We start from the raw sequence: 21,119 nt of genomic DNA, 5'->3' as shown, positions 1-21,119 counted from the left end.
AAGACACAGACTGGCAAATTGGATAAAAAGTCAAGACCCAGCGGTGTGCTGTATTCAGGAAACTCATCTCATGTGCAAGGATACACATAGGCTCAAAATAAAGGGAGGGAGGAAGGTTTATGAAGAAAATGGAGAGCAAAAAATAAGCAGGAGTTGCAATCTTAGTCTCTGATAAAACGGACTTAAAACCAACAAAGATCAAAAGAGACAAAGAGGGGCATTACATAATGGTAAAAGGATCAATGCAACAAGAAGAGCTAACAAATATACGTGTGCCCAATACAGGAGCACCCAGATACATAAAGCAAGTTCTTAATGACCTACAAAGAGACTTAGACTCCCACACAATAATAGTGGGAGACTTTAACACTCCATTGTCAATATTAGACAGATCAACCAGACAGAATATTAACAGGGATATCCAGGACTTGAACTCAGACCTGGACCAAGCAAACCTAATAGACATTTACAGAAATCTCCACCCCAAATCCACAGAATATGCATTCATCTCAGCACTGCGTTACACCTACTCTCAAATTGACCACATAATCAGAAGTAAATCACTCCTCAGCAAATGCAAAAGAATGGAAATAATAACAAAATCTCTTACCACAGGGCAATAAAATTAGAACTCAGAATTAAGAAACTAAGAAGGAAGACACAGTGTACCAGAATCTCTGAGGCACATTTAAAGCAGTGTCTAGAGGGAAATGTATAACAATAAATGCCCACTAGAGAAGCAAGGAAAGATTCAAAACCCTAACATCAAAATTGAAAGTGCTAAAGGAGCAACATCAAGAAAACTCAAAAGCTAGCATAAGACAAGAAATAGCTAAGATCAGAGCAGAACTGAAGGAGACAGAGACACAAAAAACCCTTCAAAAATCAATCAATCCAGGAGCTGGTTTTTTGAAAAGATCAACAAAATAGACCACTAGCCAGATTAATAAAAAAGAAAAGGGTAAAGAATCAAATAGATGCAATAAAAAACGATAAAGGGGAAAGAAATACAAACTACCATCAGAGATTACTACAAACAACTCTATGCACACAAACCAGTAAACCTGGAAGAAATGGATAAATTCCTGGACACTTGCACCCTCCCAAGCCTAAACCAGGAAGAAGTTGAAACCCTGAACAGACCAATAAAAAGGGCTGAAGTTGAGGCAGTAATTAATAGTCTATCAACTAAAAAAAGTCCAAGTCCAGATGGGTTCACAGCCAAATTCTAACAGACGTAAAAAGAGGAGCTGGTACCATTCCCTCTGAAACTATTCCAAACAATACAAAAAGAATCCTTCCCAAATCATTTTATGAGACCAACATCATCCTGATACCAAAATCTGGCAGAGACTCAACAAAAACAAGAAAACTTCAGGCCAATATCCATGATGAACATAGATGCAAAAATCTTCAATAAAATACTGGCAAACCGATTGCAAAAGCACATCAAAAAGCTCATCCATCACGATCAAGTAGGCTTCATCCTGGGGATGCAAGGCTGGTTCAGCATACACAAGTCCATTAATGTAATCCTCCACATAAACAGAACCAAAGCTAAAAACCACATGATTATCTCAATAGATGCAGAGAAGGCCTTTGACAAAAATTCAACAGCCCTTTATGCTAAAAACTCTCAATAAACTAGGTATTGAAGGAACATATCTCAAAATAATAAAAGCTATTTATGACAAACCTACAGCCAATGTCATACCAAATGGACAAAAGCTGAAAGCATTCCCCTTGAAATCTGGCACTAGACAAGGATGTCCTCTCTCACCACTCCTATTCAATATAGTATTGGAAGTTCCAGCCAGAGCAATCAGGCAAGAGAAAATAAATAAATAAATAAAAGGTATTCAATTAGGAAAGAAGGAAGTCAAATTGTCTGTTTTTGCAGAAGACAGGATTGTATGTTTAGAAGACCCCATTGTCTCAGCCCAAAATCTCCTTAAACCGATAGGCAACTTCAGCAAAGTCTCAGGACACAAAATCAATGTGCAGAAATCCCATGTATTTCTATACAACAATAACAGACTAACAGAGGATCACATCATGAGTCAACTCCCATTCACAATTGCTACAAAGAGAATAAAATACCTAGGAATACAATAAACAAGGGATATAAAGGACCTCTTCAAGGAGAACTACAAACCACTGCTCAATAAAATAAGAGAGGACACAAACAGATGGAGAAACATTCCATGTTCATGGTTAGGAAGACTCAATAGCATGAAAATGGTCATATTGCCCAAAGTCATTTATAGATTCAACGCTATCTCCATCAAGCTACCAATGACCTTCTTCACAGAACTGGAAAAAAACACCTTAAATTTATATGGAACCAAAAGAGAGCCCACACAGTCAAGACAATCCTAAGCAAAACAAAAACAAAAACAAAAACAAAGCCGAAGGCATCATGCTACCTGATTTCAAACTATACTACAAGGCTACAGTAATCAAAACAGCATGGCACTGGTACCAAAACAGAGATATAGACCAATGGAACAGAACAGAGGCCTTGAAGGCAATGCCACACATCTACAACCATCCGATCTTTGACAAACCTGACAAAAACAAGCAATAGGAAAAGGATTCCCTGTTTAATAAATGGTGTTGGGAAAACTGGTAGCAGTGTGCAGAAAGCAGAAACTGGACCCCTTCCTGACACCTTACACTAAAGTTAACTCCAGATGAATTAAAGACCTAAACAAAAACCTAACACCATAAAAACCCTAGAAGAAAACCTAGGCAAAAACCATTCAGGACATAGGCATAGGCAAGGACTTCATGACTAAAACACCAGAAGCACTGGCAACAAAAGCCAAAATAGACAAATGGGACCTAATTAAACTCCACAGCTTCTGTACAGCAAAAGAAACAATCATTAGAGTGAAGAGGCAACCGACAGAATGGGGAAATTTTTTTTGCAATCTACCCATCTGACAAAGGGCTAATATTCACAATCTACAAAGAATTAAAACACATTTACAAGAAAAATACAAACAAACCCATCCAAAAGTGGCAAAGGATATGAACAGACTCTTTTCAAAAGAAGACATATATGAGGCCAGCAATTATTTCCATGGCTGCAAATAAATATTTTGTCAATTTACTCTAAATTGGGAGACTAGATTTGTAATCTTCAATCTTTCAGTGTTAAGGCAAATCAGAGAAGAGCAATGTGCTATACAATACACATTTTTCTGCCTAACTACCAAAATTCTTGTATTGCCTTGGAAACCCAAAGGAGCCACCTAAATAATACTCCTTTCCAATCCTTTAGCCAGAATTTTAGATTTTAAAAAGTCAAGAACATAATGATGCTCCCTGTTAGTAATCAGGCCATTTCAAAAAGCATGGAGATTATGCCAAGCCATTTAAAAAACATGGTTTTGATTAATTTTATTCCACTTCAAATGTTTTGTTACTTTTATCATGTTAATCTAACAGAAACTATCCACAGAATTCTCCATGCATTCTAGACATAATCATATTAAGGTGTTTAAAGTTCAATATTGTGTAACAATATAGTAGAATCCTGTAATTAGCAGAAAATGTCAATTATTAATAAATTTATTATGTCAAGGTATTTCAATTGTAAAAACAAATAATTAGGTATGACTTTTTCAATTAATAGACAAATATACATTTATATTGTTTTAAAAATGTAGTATAGGCTGAGCACTTTGAGAGGCCGAGGCAGGATGATCACCTGAGGTTGGGAGTTCAAGACCAGCCTGACCAACATAGAGAAATCCTGTTTCTACTAAACATAAAAAATTAGCCAGGAGTAAACTAATAATATATTGTTGTTTACTACTATAGTCACTCTGCTGTGCAATAGATCTGGAAACCTATTTATTTTATTTGAAACTTTGTACCCTTTGATGAACAAATTCCCTATTTCTTTATATCTTCCTCCAGCCTCTGGTAACCATTACTCCACTTTCTACTTGTTTGAGTTAAACTTCACTAAATTCTACATATAAATGAGATTATGCAGTGTTTGTCTTTCTGTGTCTGGCTTATTTCATCTAGCATAGTGTCTTCTAAATCCATCTATCTTGTTTTAAATAATGGGATTTACCCTTTCTTAAGGCTGAATAGTGTTCCACTATTTATATCCCGCTTTTTTTTTGAGACAGAGTTTTGCCCTTATTGCCCAGGCTGGAGTGCAATGGCACAATCTCAGCTTACTGCAAACTCCACTTCCTGGTTCAGCGATTTTTCTGCCTCAGGCTCCTGTAGCTGGGATTACGGACATGTGCCACCACACCAGGCTAATTTTGTATTTTTAGTAGAGATGGGGTTTCTCCATATTGATCAGGCTGGTCTTCAACTCCCAACCTCAGGTGATCCATCCACCTTGGCCTCCCAAAGTGCTGAGATTACCTTACAGCCACCATGCCTAGCCTGGTGCTACTACGGTTCAAGTAACTTCTCACTGCAAAAACTTAAACAGGAATCTAAGCAAGTTGTCTAATAACCTTAATAAATATATAAAGATTTTCCAAAATCTAACCGGGTTTAATCTTATGTAAGTTAATATTATGCTACTTTTAAGCCAAACTGTTAGAAAAAAAAAAAACAGGAAGCAAAAATATTCAAAAATAAAAGAGCATGTCTCTTATTAGCCAATCAAACAACAACAACAACAAAAAACAACGGAAAAGGGTAGAAAAAGATCCCCATTCCCAATTAAAAACAACGGAAAAGGGTAGAAAAAGATCCCCATTCCCAATTAAAAACAACGGAAAAGGGTAGAAAAAGATCCCCATTCCCAATTAAAATAATACAATGCCCCTTAAAAACCCTAATTAAAGTCCTGGTAATCCCACAAATTAGTAATTAAAAAAACTTTCTAATGTGCATTTGAAAAAGCTTGCAAAAAAAACCCAAACTAAATCTCTTAATAACTCTAAACTGTCCTTGTTAAATCGGAAACAACCCCCTGGCCTTTTTAGAAAGCCCCCAAAAAGCTTCAGTGAAACACTTTCCTGTCTCCCAATTCAACAATCAATCAATCAATCAATCAATCAATCAGGTTTATTACTCAGGCAGCCCCTTACATTAAAAAAAAAAAGCAAAAACAGGCCTTTTCCAAAGATCTTTCTAATTTTGCTAACCCTCAATTTGAAACTTTGCAGTATGTAAATAACATTCTCCTCTGTGCCCCAACTGAGAGGGTCTCTCAAAAAGATACTAAGGCTCTATTTAATTTTCTATCAGGTAAAAAATATAAAATATCCAAATCTAAAGCTCACCTTTGTCAAACTTCAGTAGGGTACCCAAGTCTAGTCTTGTCAAAAAAAACAAAAAACAAAACAAAACAAAAAAACTAAAGCATTAAAAATGACGATAATAATAATTAGCCTATTTCCTTCTTTCCTCTTTCTGAAAACCCTCAAGTAGCTAAAAGAATTTGGGGGTATTACAGGTTTTTATAAATTATGAATCCTGGGTACAGTAAGTAAACAGCTCATCCTTAATACCACCTCATAAAAACAAACCAGCAAAAACATAAGCAGCTAAAACTCGCTTACTAACTTCAAAACCGAAAACACAGACGCCTTTAACCAGCTAAAGCAAGTTAAGGCATCAGCCCTCAGTCTTCCCATAGGGAAAGTATTTAATTTTTATTTATCAAAAGAAAAAAGGAAATAGCCCTAAAAATTTCGGCTAAGGCTCAAGGTTCAACTCAACAGCTAGCGGGTTAACCATGGAAAATAACTATTTACGCCTCACACAGTATAGCAAAACTGTTGTCCTCTAAAAATAGTCTCTGGTTAACAATCACCACCTCAAATATCAAGATTTGCTGCTAAAAAGAAACCTTCAGTCCAGTGAAACAAAACAAAACAAACACCTGCTTTTGCCTAAACCTAGATACTTTCTTCCCCCCCCCAAAAAAAACCCTAAAAAACTTAAACATAACTGTAAACAGGTAGAGTTGTGCAAACTAGGAAAAAAATGATATCAATCACTATTTATATTCTCTATAAAGTTCTAATAAAAAATTCTTAAAAAACACTCAGCTTGAAAATAAATATTCAAGCCATAAACATTTAAAAAGTCTTTATGTTTTTCTCTTCACACATCTTTTCTAAAAAAAGTTTTTGTCAGTCAACTAAATTACTTTTCTCCACTGTGCCTTGCCACTCTTGGTGCAGTCACGAAAGGCCCTAAAATAACTTCTGGTGGCCTCAAACTTTTTAAAAACAAAAGCACCACAAATCTCATTTTTTAAAATTGGTTTTTGTCATAAAACCCCTAAAAACTGTTTTCCCATCCCTGTAAATAAAAACTGTATTTCTAGCCTTGTTCCTAAAGGGTCTTACCCCAGAAGCCAATAATCCAGTTAAAAATTGGCAAATAATAAATCTTATACCTACTAAATCTTTTTTTGTTTTTGTGTGGTTATACATGAGTTATGTATGTAATGTCTATTAAAGAAAAAAGCTCTAATTAAAAATAAATAAGTGCTTAAAATTTTTTTTAATAAAGCCTGTGGTACCCTTCAGTTTATGGAAGTTTAAAAAATAAAATCAGCCTTAAAAATTATTAGTAAAATGCAAATGTTTTCAAAATGTAAATAGATAATCTAAATTATTTTGGTCAAATACTAAATTTGCTAAATGTTTTAAGGTTGTGAACTGCTCCTGTGGCCATTAAAAACTATCGAACTTGCCTGCTTCACAATGGGTGAAAATCTTTTTTTTTTTTTTTTTTTTTGAGATGAAGGCTTGCTCTGTCACCCAGGCTAAAGTGCAGTGGCACAATCTTGGCTCACGGCAACCTCTGCCTCCCAGGTTCAAGTGACACTCCCGCCTCAGCCTCCTGAGTAGTTGAGACTAGAGATGCCTGCCACCACGCCTGGCTAATTTTTGTATTTTTAGTAGACACAGGGTTTCACCACGTTGGTTAGGATGGTCTTGATCTGCTGACGTCCTGATCCACCCACCTCCACCTCCCAAAGTGCTAGTATTATGGGCATGAGCCACCACATCCAGCCAATCAAAATTTTATGTAATAACAAGGGCTAAAAAAAGGTTTTGCTTTTTAAAATTTTAAGTCATCATTTGAACAAAAGAAATAACTTATGGTAATCTAAAATTTCATTTCATAATGTCAAGCATTTTAAATCTCCAACATCTCCAACAAATTTGCCAAAACCAAATTTCAGTTTAAAAGTTGTCTTTTCTAATGCCTAGCTCTTGAGTGCTGCAAAGGGCTCCTGGGGAATCCAAAACTGAAATTAACAAGTTCAGGCACATAAAATCGCCAGAATAATATCTAATCTTCCTCAGGTTACATTCAGTACATAACATTAACATATGTTCCAAAACCATATAAATGTCCAAGATTCTAATGTCTAAATGTGCATTATGAATCACAATTAAGGTTGTATGATAAGCCACAAAACTAACCAAATTTGTCAATTGTGCTTCTAAGTGTAACCACCCTAAACATTTTGTCATTTACAATTGTTATCTTATTTTCATTTTCTTCAAAAAATGGTTTATCATCAGCTGTAAAACCTTAACAAATGCTCTCAAATGCAGGGTTGTCTTTACAAAAAAAACTCAATTAGCTTAGATGTTGATAACTATCAAGGAAAACAGAAGTTAACAAAATAAACTAAAGTAATAAAAAACAAAAGCAATGTTTTTAACTTTTGCTTAAAACATTGCTAATCTTTGCTTTTCAAAGAAAAATTCTTAAAACCTTTTAACAAGCAAGGTATACTCCTATAAATAAAATTTAAAATGCATTTCTTTCTCTCAGCCTAGTTCCTCTAAAATCTAAAAACTGGTTATCGTTATTCCTGACTTACAATATAGTTGCTTGCATCAGTGAAACAAAAATCCATTTCCTTTTGCAGCAAAACACAATAAAAAAAACTTGTTATTTGACCAAAGCTTTAAATAAAAGTGTTTTTCTCTTTAAAAAAAAAAATCAAGCTTAACTTAACAATAAAAGCTAATAAAATCCCCTTAAAAAAAACTAGCCTTATACCTTATCTACGCAGTCTCTGTACCGGATTCCTTAACTATGTTAAGTAAAAAATGTCACTTTCCAACAGACTTAAATACCCCATGCTTCTAAAACCTTAAAAGAAATTATCCAACTCACAAATATTTAAGGTACAAACCCATGGCTAGGTTGGGCTTTAAGAAGTCCTATGGGCTAGGCGCGGTGGCTCACGCCTATAATCCCAGCACTTTGGGAGGCCGAGGCGGGTGGATCACAAGTCAAATGATTGAGACCATCCTGGTCCACATGTAGACGGTCCAAACCCCATCTCTACTAAAAATACAAAAATTAGCTGGGCATGGTGGCGCGTGCCTGTAATCCCAGCTACTCAGGAGGCTGAGGCAGGAGAATTGCCCGAACCCAGGAGGCGGAGGTTGTGGTGAGCAGAGATTGTGCCATTGCACTCCAGCCTGGGTAACAAGAGCGAAACTCCGTCTCAAAAGAAAAAAAAGTAGTCCTATGTAAAATTCCTCATAAAACAAAGTTCTATCAAACCCAATCAAAAAGCCTATGTAAAGGTAATTATTTGTATTTTACTTTATGCAAATCATCAAGCCAAATATAAAACTAAAGTCTGTTTTACAAACAACACATTCCTATTATAAATTTTTTAACAAACATAAAAACTAAAAAATTTATGTCTTAAAACGTATACATCTATCATTAACTTCTAGTGACAGTTAGTTTAAAATTTTTGCCTATATCTGAAACTAACCATACTTAGTTTAGTTAGCCAACCAGCAATCTTCAGCTGTGGCTCAAAGAAAACAAAACAAAAAATAGCAATGTGAAAATCTACGTAAATATTCTAGTTCTATACAATAACACTGCAAATCCTGCTAAGTAATAAAAACAAATAAGGTGCCCACAACCCAAAAGTTGTTTTTGTTTTTTTTTTTGAGATGGAGTTTAGCTCTTGTTACCTAGGCTGGAGTGCAATGGCACAATCTCGGCTCACCACAACCTCCGCCTCCTGAGTTCGGGCAATTCTCCTGCCTTAGCCTCCTGAGTAACTGGATTACGGGCACGCGCCACTGTGCCCAGCCAATTTTCTGTATTTTTAGTAGAGACGGGGTTTCACCATGTTGACCAGGATGGTCTTGATCTCTTGACCTTGTGATCCACCCGCCTCAGCCCAGTTTTTTTTTTAAATAGTAAAATCAAAAAAGCTAACAAAAGCCAAGCCTCATGCACCCAAACCTTAGAAAGCATAAATATAGCCATCAACAATCAGGGATGTCAGCAAGCTCACAATTTTTAACCTATCCTTGCTCACCTTCTCTCAATATAATATATACTCTCTACTAAACAAATTGCTTTTTGCCTAAATGCTATCAAGCTCAAAACAGTGATGAAAAAAAAGCACACACACAGATAAATGTACACCTCTTCCGGAATCAGATGCCTTATCCATTAGGCAATGCGACCCTGCAAATGTACACTCTTCCAAAAACCCTTAAACTAGCATTCCCCCACCTCAAATCCTAGGTACTGTTCCCATGTAATACACAACTCCCCTTTCCAGCAAAAAGTAGTTAAAAAAAAAAAAAAAAGTCCAACACCTAATCTCCATAAAAACAAGTCTCCACTCCCGAGTGGGAACTAAAAGAAATTCGCTTGCCGTAGGTAAACTGCAAGGGAAGGGTCCCTGAAAAGCCCCGAGCCCATCAGTCCTTGCCTCATCCCCACATAATGTTAAAAGCAGCCTGGAAAAAAAGTAAAGCTGTGGGCACCAATGAAAAAAACTAGCACAAAGTATTGTGCCTAAAAACGTGCTGACAGCTGCACAAATAAAAGAACCTCCAAGCCATTTAAATAAAAACTTGCACAAACCTCTAGCTCGCTCAAAAACAAGGCCTAGCATAAAATGCCTTTATTCTTTATACAGTCAGAGGGCTCCCGGAAAGTTTCTTCTCCTTTTGTGGACATAAACACAGTAGGCTCCAGTGGACACTCATTTTTATTTAAACTATAAATCAGCTCCTATGAGTCACCACTGCAGCTCCTAATTGGTCCCGGGCCATGATCCTAGGCCAAGCTTTCACTTCAGCTTCTAATAGGTCCTGGGCCAAGCTCAGCAGCATCTATGTATCATCCAGTCAGCTCCTAACTGGTCCTGGGCCAAGATCTCAGGCCAAGCTTTCTTTAGTCCCAGGCCAACCTAAGTCACATGTTCTACAAAACAGCCTACAAACTAAGCACATTTCTTCCTATTCGTAGTCTATCATAAGCCTAAACCCCAGCTTCATAGGGGGTACTCCTATTCAGAAACTGCTCTCCGAGCAAAAAGCTTTCTTCTTTTGCTTATTAAACTTTCACTCCAACCTCACCTTTGTTTGTATTTTTTAATTTTCATATTAATAAAACAAAAAATTTGGTGTTATCTCAAACAAACAAACACAGAAAAACCATTTGACAAAATCCAGCATTCCTTTATAATTAAAACCCTTAGCAAAATCTACATATAAGGAACATAACTCAATGTAATAAAAGCCACCTATGACAAACACGCAGCTTACAAAACACTGAACAGGGAGAAGCTGAAAGCATTCTCTCTGAGAACAGGAACAAGAGCAGGATGTGTACGTTCACCACTTTTATTCAACATAGTATTGGAAGTCCTATCCAGAGCAATCAAACAAGAGAAAGAAATAAAGGGCATCCAAATTGGCAAAGAGGAATTTAAGCTGTCACTATTTTTTGATGATATAATTGTATACCTAAAGAACCACAAAGACTCTTCCAATAACCTCCCAGAACTGACAAGTGAATTCAGAAAAGTTTCTGGACACAAAATTTATGTACACAAATCAGTAGCTCTGTTATAAAGCAACAGTGACTGAGCTGGGAATTAAATCAAGAATGCAACTTTTTAAAATAATAGCTGGGAAAAAAATTAAATAATATACACTGAATCAATGACATGAAAGATCTCTACATGGAAAACTACAAAACACTGCTAAAAGAAATTACAGATGACATAAACAAATAGAAACACATCCCAGGCTCATGGATTGGTAGAATCAATACTGTGAAAATGACTATAATGCCAAAAGCAATCTAGAAATTCAATGTAATTCCCATCAACATACCATCATCATTTTCACAGAACAAGAAAAAACAATCCTAAAGTTCATATAACTTTCAACTATGCTATAAAGCCATAGTCACAAAAACAGCATGATACTGGTATAAAAATAGACACATAGACCAATAGAACTGAATAGAGAACCCAGAAATAAACCCAAATACTTAAGAGTCAACAGATTTCTAACAAAGCAGACAAAAACATAAAGTGGGGAAAGGAAACGTTATTGAACAAATAATGGAAGGATATTTGCAAGCCATATATAGGAGAATGAAACTGGAAACTCATCTCACAACTTATACAAAAATAAACTCAAGATAGATATAAGACATAAATTTAAGACCTGAAACAGTAAAAATTCTAGAAGATAGTAGAAAAACTTTTCTAGACATTTGCTTAGGCAAAGACTTCATAAAGAAGAACCCAAAAGCAAATGCAACACAAACAAATATAAATTGATGGGTCTTAAACTAAAAAGCTTCTGCAGAACAAAAAATTAATCAGCCAAGTTAACAGATAACCCACAGAGTGAGATAAAACCTTCACAATCTATACATCTGTCAAAGGACTAAGATCCAGAATCTACAAAAAACTCATACAAATCAGCAAGAAATAAAAACAATCTCATTGAAAAGGAGGCTAAGGACATGAATAGACAATTCTCAAAAGATACACAAATGGCCAAGAAGCATATGGAAACATGCTCAACATCCCTAATTATCAGAGTAGTGCAAATTAAAACCACAATAACATCATACCATCTCACTCCTGCAAGAATGGCCATAATTTAAAAATAAAAATAAAAAAAAGAGATGTTGTTGGGGATGTGGTGAAAAGGGAAAAATTTTACACTTCTGGTGTGACTATAGCACAACCACTCTGGAAAAAAAAGTGTGGAGATTTTTTAAAGAAATAAAAGAGCTACCATTTGATCTAGCAATCCCACTATTAGGTATCTATCCAGAGGGAAAAAAAGTATTATGTGAAAAAAGATACTTACACACACATGTTTATAGTCTATGTGACTATTTGTATACCAGCACCTTGGTGCTTGGTGACTATAGCTTTATAGTATAGTTTGAAGTCAGGTAATGTGACGCCTCTAGATTTCTTCTTTTTGCTTACTCTTGCTTTTGCTGTGTGGAGTCTAAAATAAAATTTTATTATTTTCAATCACATCAATTAACTTCGAAGACAGAATATTAGTTGAAATAAGTCAGGCACAGAAAGATTAGTAACTCATGACTAAATAACAAATTGTTACTATCTTTTACCTCCCTTCTTGAGTAAAGTGAAATAGGTTAAAATTAATGGCATAATAACACTTCATTGAATGCACAATAGCCTTAACATGTTAAAGAAATGTTTAATTACAAAATTAAGTTTACACATAATCTAAAAGCTTTTGCATTTATAGCATAAAAGTACAATTAGTAGAATGATTCACTAGTAATTTAATTACATTTAAGTAAAATTAAAAAATCTTTTCTCCACTATGATATAGAGTATTACTCTGAACACCTACCTATCTCATGCATCACTAAGAAAAGTAAACTGACAAGAGCTTCTCCACTTTTTCATCATAAATCTTACATTTTAATGCCCATATTCTTCAATAGAAAAAAATCATAATGTCCATCTAATAAAAGAGAATCTCTCATATATTTGACAAAGGAACAATTTATCACATGCTTTCACATGTGAATAAATGAAGATTAAGAATGAGTTGAATTTCATCATCATTTACTTTTCAAATTAGCTGTAATTTTTTCAAGAAAAAGTATACTTTGAGTATAACTCTCCAAAGAATCTTCTGCTCCTTTTAAAATTATTTACAAATAATCTAACAACTTATAGATTTTTTTAATACTCAATACTCTCTTTTAGTGTAATGTCTAAAGTGTCAGTGCCTTATTATTTCTACTGTAAATTCTCAGATATTTACAGACAATTTTGTGTTAAATATTTTTCATACTTGCTGCATCTGCAAAAACACATTTCAATATAAACTGATGTTTTCTAAGCTGCAGTCTTTGAAATAAAATGTTTTTCCAAATTCATTACATTTGCAAGATTTTTCTCCAGTATAAATTCCCTGATGTTGAACAAAGTTTGAGCAACTGCTTCAGGGTTTTCCTGTAGTACTATGTGTATAGTAAGATTTACGATACAAATAAAGGTCCTACAAACCTCCTATGCTCCTAATATTTGTTATGTTTGTCTTCAGAATAACATGCTTCTTCACCTTAAAGGGTTATATTTTCTGAAAGATCTGTTGACAGTAATTGTATTTATAATGTTTTTATTAAATATGAACTCTCTGATTTAAGTATGAACTCTCTGATGCTGGAGTAAGATGTGAACAGGTATCAATGACTTTTTCACATTCTTTCTATTTGTATAATCTTTCTCAAGCAAAAATTCTTTCCTGTGCAGTAAGATGTGAGTATTAGTTTTGTCACATTCTTTACACTTATAAAGTTTTCTCTAGTATAAATTATCTTACCTACAATCAAGTGTAACAATCATTGGAAGGCTTTCTCAAATTCTTCGCATATTTAGGGTTTCTCAACAGGATGGTTTCTTTTATGTTTAGAAAAGTTTTAGGTGTTGTCAAAATCATTGTCACATCTTTCAGGTTTGTAGAGTTTCTCACCAGTATGAATTTTCTTATGTCTAGTAAGGTGTGAGGACCGGTTAAAAGCTTTGCCACATTCTTCACATTTGTAGGGTTTCTCTCTGGCATGAATTCTCTTATGATTAGCAAGAGTTGCGGGCCAGTTAAAAACATTGCCACATTCATCACATTTGTAGGATTTCTCTCCTGTATGAATTAACTTATGGTTAGTAAGGGTTGAAAATAAAGTAAAGCCTTTGCCACATTCTTCACATTTATAGGTATTCTCTCTAGTATGAATTCTTTTATGTCGAGTAAGGCTGGAGCACCCATTAAAAGCTTTGCCACATTCTTCACATTTGTAGGGTTTCTCTCCAGTATGAATTCTCATATGTTCAGTAAGGTTTGAGGATTGTATAAAAGCTTTGCCACATTCTTTACATTTGTAGGATTTCTCTCCAGTATGAATTTTCTTATGTCTAGTAAGGTTTGCAAACTGGTTAAAAGCTTTCCCACATTCTTCACATTTGTAGGGTTTCTCTCCAGTATGAATTTTCTTATGTTTAGTAAGGTTTGAAAACTGGTTAAACTCTTTGCCACATTCTTCACATTTGAAGGGTTTCTCTCCAGTATGAATTCTCTTATGGTTAGTAAGGGTGGCAAACCAGTTAAAGGCTTTGTGACATTCATTACATTTGTAAGGTTTGTCTCCAGTATGAATTATCTTATGTTTACTAAGGATTGAGAATAAACTAAAGCCTTTGCCACATTCTTCACATTTGTAGGGTTTCTCTTCAATATGAATTTTCTTATGTTTAATAAGGGTTGAGGATTGGTTAAAGGCTTTGCCACATTCTTCACATTGGTAGGGTTTCTCTCCCATATGAATTCTCTTATGTTTAATAAGCTCTGAGAACCAGTTAAGAACTTTGCCACATTCCTCACATTTGTAGGAATTCTCTCTAGTGTGAATTCTTATATGTTGTGTTAGGTGTGAAAGCATATAAAATGATTTGCCACATTCTTTACATTTGAAAAATTTCTTTCCAGTATTTATCTTATGACTATTTGAATTTGAAAATTTATGAAAGACTTTCACGTATTTATCACATTGAAATATTTTGCTCTGGGTAGTTGTCAAACATCGGTTAAGTTCATTATAACCTCCTTTGTACACCTTATACTCATCCACACTTTTACAGCTTATTCTTAATTGTAAATTCTCATGTCCACATTTTCCGTATCCTCTCAGTATCATTTTTTGGAAAGAATCTTTTATTCTATGCTCTGGCCAAAGATCTTCAGCAACATGAGAACACATAACTGAAAGACATAAAAATAACAAATTATTCCACTTGCTAGACTGAGATGAGATACTTTACAAATCAAACCTATCAAATTATACAAACTACATAAGCAAAATGACATAGCAAAGTACCACAGGCCCCAATTCTTTCACAGACATATAAATGTAACAAAAACATACTGACCAAAATACATTTGAAGATTTATGAATGAGTGAAGTGTGTGCCCTGCCCCAGTGTCCACAATGCAAAGAGCCAAATAAAAGAAAAAAATGAGTTTATTATGTTTACACAACACAGCTCTTCCTGCTCCCCAATATAACACAGTGCTTTTAGAAGTAAATTGCCTACTCCTGGTTTCTTATTTAAAAGAAAAATAGTGGCACACACATATTTATATATGGCTTCCAGGGACCTTTTCAGACATTGGCTATTGTGTCCCATAATATAAAGTGCTGAAAGAAATGGTATTATACTTTGGAATGACAGTTTGAGTCTACTGAAACCAAACATAAATGTTACAGCAGCAGAGAGACTGCAGTACCACAGACAGAAAAAAGGTATAGCAAATAATTACTATTAAAAAGACACAAATAAACTGCTTTAACAAAAAAAAAAAAAAAATTCAGAAAAGACACATCCTAAGAATCTATTTAAGAGACTCCTAGAATCTCCAGCCAAGAAAATTGTTTTCAGAGTATGCCAAGACAAAGCTACATTATAAATACTGTGACAGGTAGTTTTTTAAAAATATCCAAATCTCAATCAAAGATGCAATGTATACAAGATATTATTAGGGCAATATGAGTCCATATTTCAGACACTGGCTATTTTAACCATAAAAAAGAAAATATATACATTAATTTTAAATTTTTAAAATAAATTCAATATTAGTCAATAAGTAAAACAGGAAAACAGACAACTATTGAAAATCAGGAAAAAATGAGGATAACAAAAAATATCAAATAACAGAAATTGTGGAGGTAAAAAATACAAAAATAACTGAAAAAATCCTATAAGAAATAAAGCATGTATAAATGAAGCTCAACAAGAAAAATTAGGATACACACAATGATATTTATAATAAACACACACATAAGCACAATTTCAGAAGTCACAGACAAGAAAAGAATCTTGTAAGCTGCAGTATAAAAATAATCTGTCATTTATAAGCGCAGTCTTTTTAACTAACCAGTGAATTTGTCAAGAAAATTTTGCAGGCAAGAAGAGAACTGTGTGATATAGTCAAAGTCATGAAAAAAATAAGATATCATGTGAGAATAATACCATCAGTAAATCTGTCCTACAAAATAAAAAGAAAAAAACTTCCAAAATAACCAAATTCTGAAAAAGTTCATTGGCGCTGCAAATTCCCTACATATAAAAATGCTGAAAGCAGTTTCTTCCACTAAAAATAACATGATGAAAGAAAACAACACATTATCATATAAAAATATGTAACTTTATGAAAAAGATATGCACATACATGAATAGAAATCCTTAGCATTATCGTAATGGTGCAGAAAACATTAATTGTTCTCTAAAATTCGAATGATACAACCATAAAGTATTATAAATATCTATTAATAAATATCTAACATAGAAAAAATTAGCAACATTAATAACAAAATTCAGGGCAGATATAACGAAGACTTTTTGTATGCAAGGGAAGTTAATTTTTCTACCAGATTATACTGTATTATTGTGTCCTTTAGAGGTTTTATGTAATCCCCAAGGTACCACGAAGAAAATATCTGTATAGATATACAAAAGAAAACAGGAAGGAAGTGAAAGCATTTCAGTTCAAAACTCAACAAGACACCAAGGATGACAGAAACAGAAAATCAGGGACAAAGGTAGAATAATCAAATAAAACAATTAAAATAACATTAGTCTTTCTCTTTCAGAAAATTATCTAAATATGTGTGTGTGTGCGTGTAAAATTAACTTCCCAATCAAAAGACATACTTTCATTGAAGAGATATTTGTTAAAGAATTTTAAAAACCAAGATCCAACTTGCCTTTTTACAAGGATCAGCAGAGATCTAATGAAAAACAGAGACTGAAAGTGGCAAGACAAAAATAGACATTTCATGCAAATATTAGCCAAATGAGAGGTCAAAATAATATTACACAAAATACATCTTAAGTCAAAAACAGTCATATTTTATAAAATATACTTGAAGTCAAAACTCCAAAGAGACAAAGAAAAAATATTAAACAATAATAGATTCATTTACTGGGAACCAATGACAAATTTGCATATAGGGGCGCTTGTGTGTGCGCCTGTGTGTGTGTATGTATCTCACATTAAGTTTCTAAATATATAAAGCAAATATTGTCAGAATGAAAGAAATACATAGAGAGCAATATAACTATAGTAGGATATTTTAATACTTCACTTTCTGTAATAAAAGTGTTAAAAAGACAAAAGTTAGCAAAGAAACAGAGGGCTTGAAGGGAGTATAAAACAATTATTTCTAAGAGACGCATAGAGTACTACATCAAGGCAACACCCCATGGGACAAAAGAATCTGAATAACACCCTTCAGCCCTAGACCTTCCTTCTGACAGAGACTGCTGGGTGAGGTGGCTCATGCCTGTAATCTCAGCACTTTGGGAGGCAGAGGTTGGCAGATTACCCGAGGTTGGGAGTTTGAAACCAGCCTGACCAACATGGAGAAACCCATCTCTACTAAAAATACAAAATCAGCCGGGTGTGGTGGCTCATGCCTGTAATCCAAGCTATTCAGGAGGCTGAGGCAGGAGAATCACTTGAATCTGGGAGGTGAAGGTTGCAGTGAGCTAAGATCACTCCATTGCACTCCAGCCTGGGCAACAAGAGCAAAACTCCATCTCAAAAAACAAACAAACAAAAAAATCACTGCCTTCTGAAAGAGCCTACCCAAGTGAAAAGGAATCAGAAAACCAATTTGGTAATATGACAAAGCTCTTTAATACCCCCAAATTATCACACTAGCTAACCAGCAATAGATCCAAACCAAGAAGAAATTCTTGACTGATCTGAAAAAGAATTCAGGAGGTTAGTTAGTAAGCTAATAAGAAAGGCATCAGAGAAAGGAGAAGCCGAATGCAAGGAAATTCAAAGAACAATACAAGAAAGAAAGGGAGAAATATTCAAGAAAATAGATAGCATAAAGAAAAAACTATCAAAACTTCAGAAAACAATGGACATACTTACAGAAATGCTAACTGCTCAAGAAAGCCTCAGCAATAGACTTGAATGAGTACAAAAAAATTCAGAGCTCAAAGATAAGGCCTTTGAATTAACACAATCCAATAAAGACAAAGAAAAAAGAATAAGAAAATATGAACAAAGCCTCCAAGAAATCTGGGATTATGTTAAATGACCACACCTAAGAATGATTGGCATTTGTGAGGAAGAAGAGAAATCTCAAAATTTGGAAAACACATTTGGGTTAATAATTGAGGAAAAACTTCCTCAGCCTTGCTAGACACTTAGACATCCAAATACAAGATGCACAAAGAACACCTGAGAAACGTTCACAAAAAAGATTATCACCTAGGTACACTGTCATCAGGTTATCTAAAGTTAAGACAATGAAAAAACTTTTAAGAACTGTGAGACAAAGGCACCAGGGTAACCAATAAAGGAAAACTATCAGATTAACAGCAGACTCTCAGCAGAAATCCTACAAGCTAGAAGGGACTGGGGCCCTATCTATCTTCAGCCTCCTCAAACAAAACAATTATCAGCCAAGAATTTTGTATCCAGTGAAATTAAGCCTCACATATGAAGGAAAATACAGTCTTTCTCAGACTAACAAATTCTGAAATAATTCATCATGACCAAGCCACCGCTACAAGAACTGCTCAAAGAGCTCTAAATCTTGAAACAAATTTTGGAAATACACCACACAGAACCTCTTTAAAGCATAAATCTCACAGGACCTATAGAACAGAGATACAATTTAAAAAGCAAAAACAAAAAAACAAGGTACACAGGCAACAAATAGCACAATGAATGGAATGGTATCTAACACCTATATTAACAACATTGAATGTAAATGGCCTAAATGGTCCACTTAAAAGATACAGAATGAATAAGAATAACCAACCATCTGCTGCCTTCAAGAGACTTGCTTAACACATAAGGACTCACTTAAAGAGGCGGAAAAAGACATTTTATGCAAATGAACACCAAAAGTGAACAAGAGTGGGCTATTCTTTTTTTTTTTTTTTTTTTTTTTTTTGAGACGGAGTTTCCCTCGTTACCCAGGCTGGAGTGCAATGGTGCGATCTCGGCTCACTGCAACCTCCACCTCCTGGGTTTGGGCAATTCTCCTGCCTCAGCCTCCTGAGTAGCTGGGATTACAGGCACGCGCCACCATGCCCAGCTAATTTTTTGTATTTTTAGTACAGACGGGGTTTCACCACGTTGACCAGGATGGTCTTGATCTCTTGACCTCGTGATCCAGCTGCCTCGGCCTCCCAAAGTGCTGGGATTACAGGCGTGAGCCATATCAGACAAAACAAACTTTAAAGCAACTGCAGTTAAAAAAGACAAAGAGGTATATTATATAATAATAAAAGCCCTCGTCCAACAGAAAAACATCACAATCCTAAACATACATGCACCTAACGCTGGAGCTTCCAAAGTTATTAAACAATTAATTATTCACAGACCTAAAAAAACGTGATAAACAGCAACACAGTAAGAGTGGAGAACTTCAACAGTTCTAGATAGATCATCAAGACAGAAAATCAACAAAGAAACAATGGACTTAAACTATATCTTGAAACAAATGGACTTAACTAGATAGATCATCAAGACAGAAAATCAACAAAGAAACAATGGACTTAAACTATATCTTGAAACAAATGGACTTAACAGATATATACAGAACATTCCATCCAACTGCAAAATACACATTCTATTCAACAGCATGGGAAATTTTCTCCAAAACAGACTATGATAGGCCACAAAACAAGCCTCAATAAATTCAAGAATATTGAAATTATATAAAATACTCTCTCAGACTACAGTGGAATAAAACTAGAAATCAACTCAAAAAAAAAAAATCTTCAAAACCATCCAAATACATAGAAATTAAATAATCTGCTTCGGAATGATCATTGGGTCAAAAACGAAATCAAGATGAAAATTTAAAAATTCTTCACACTGAATGACAATAATGACTCAACCTATCAAAACCTCTGGGATACAGCAAAGGTGGTGCTAAGAAGAAAGTTCACAGCCCTAAACGTCTAAATTGAAAAAACTGAAAGACCTTACAAACTGACATCGTAAGGTCACACTTCAAGCAACTAGAGAAGGCTGGGTGCAGCAGGTCATAACTGTAATCCCAGCACTTTGGGAGGCCAAGGTGGGCAGATTACTAGGTCACGAGATTGAGACCGTAGTGGCCAACATGGTGAAACCCTTTCTCTACTAAAAACACACACACACACACACACACACACACAAATTAGCTGGGTGTGGTGGCACATGCCTGTAGTCCCAGCTACTCAGAAGGCTGAGGCACGAGAATCGCTTGAATCCAGGAGGTGAAGGTTGTGGCGAGCCAAGATCATGCTATTGCACTCCAGCCTGGGCAACAAGAGTGAAACTCTGTCTCCAAAAAAAAAAAAAAGGAAAGAAAAGAAAAGAAAAAAAACTAGAGAAACAAGAAGAAACCAAACATAGACCTAACAGAACAAAGGAAATAACCAAGATTACAGCAGAACTAAATGAAACAGAAACAAAAAAATTACAAAACAAAAACAAGTTTTTTGAAAACATAAAGCTGATAGATCATTCGCAAAACTAAAAATAAAAGAGAAAATCCAAATAACTTCAATAAGAAACAAAATGGGAGATATTACAACTGACACTACAGAAATACAAAACTTCATTCAAGGCTACTAGGAATACCTTTACAAACATAAACTAAAACACCCAGAAGAGATGGATAAATTCCTGAAACAATAAAACCCTTCTAGCTTAAATCAGAAAGAATTATATACCCTGAACAGACCAAAAGCAAGTAGCCAGATTGAAATGGTAATCTTAAAATTACCACCACCAACA

At 34.7% G+C, this 21,119-nt stretch overlaps 2 protein-coding genes across 6 annotated transcripts in view; both read right to left on the bottom strand.

The window, feature by feature from the left end:
* LOC103788045 (putative vomeronasal receptor-like protein 4) overlaps window positions 1-12,225 on the bottom strand; it is a 36,318-nt gene extending 24,093 nt beyond the window's left edge. Inside the window, 1 exon segment of the mRNA XM_054247239.2 lies at window positions 12,126-12,225. The gene's annotated coding sequence lies outside the window, so the exon portion shown is untranslated.
* ZNF479 (zinc finger protein 479) overlaps window positions 10,622-21,119 on the bottom strand; it is a 65,932-nt gene continuing 55,434 nt past the window's right edge. For 4 of the 5 annotated variants that reach the window (XM_054247235.2, XM_078353411.1, XM_078353398.1 and 1 more), the window contains one exon: window positions 12,472-15,065. In XM_054247235.2, coding sequence (XP_054103210.2) covers window positions 13,729-15,065 — 1,337 coding nt within the window. In that variant the 3' untranslated portion in view covers window positions 12,472-13,728. Of the gene's footprint in view, window positions 12,273-12,471; window positions 15,066-21,119 lie in introns of those variants that run through there. The other variant, XR_013528168.1, reaches the window with a different exon arrangement.

Source organism: Callithrix jacchus, chromosome 2, assembly GCF_049354715.1.
Source record: "Callithrix jacchus isolate 240 chromosome 2, calJac240_pri, whole genome shotgun sequence".
NCBI lineage: Eukaryota > Metazoa > Chordata > Mammalia > Primates > Cebidae > Callithrix > Callithrix jacchus.
The sequence above is the reverse complement of the archived record's forward strand: the minus strand, read 5'-3'. Positions and strand labels throughout refer to the sequence as shown.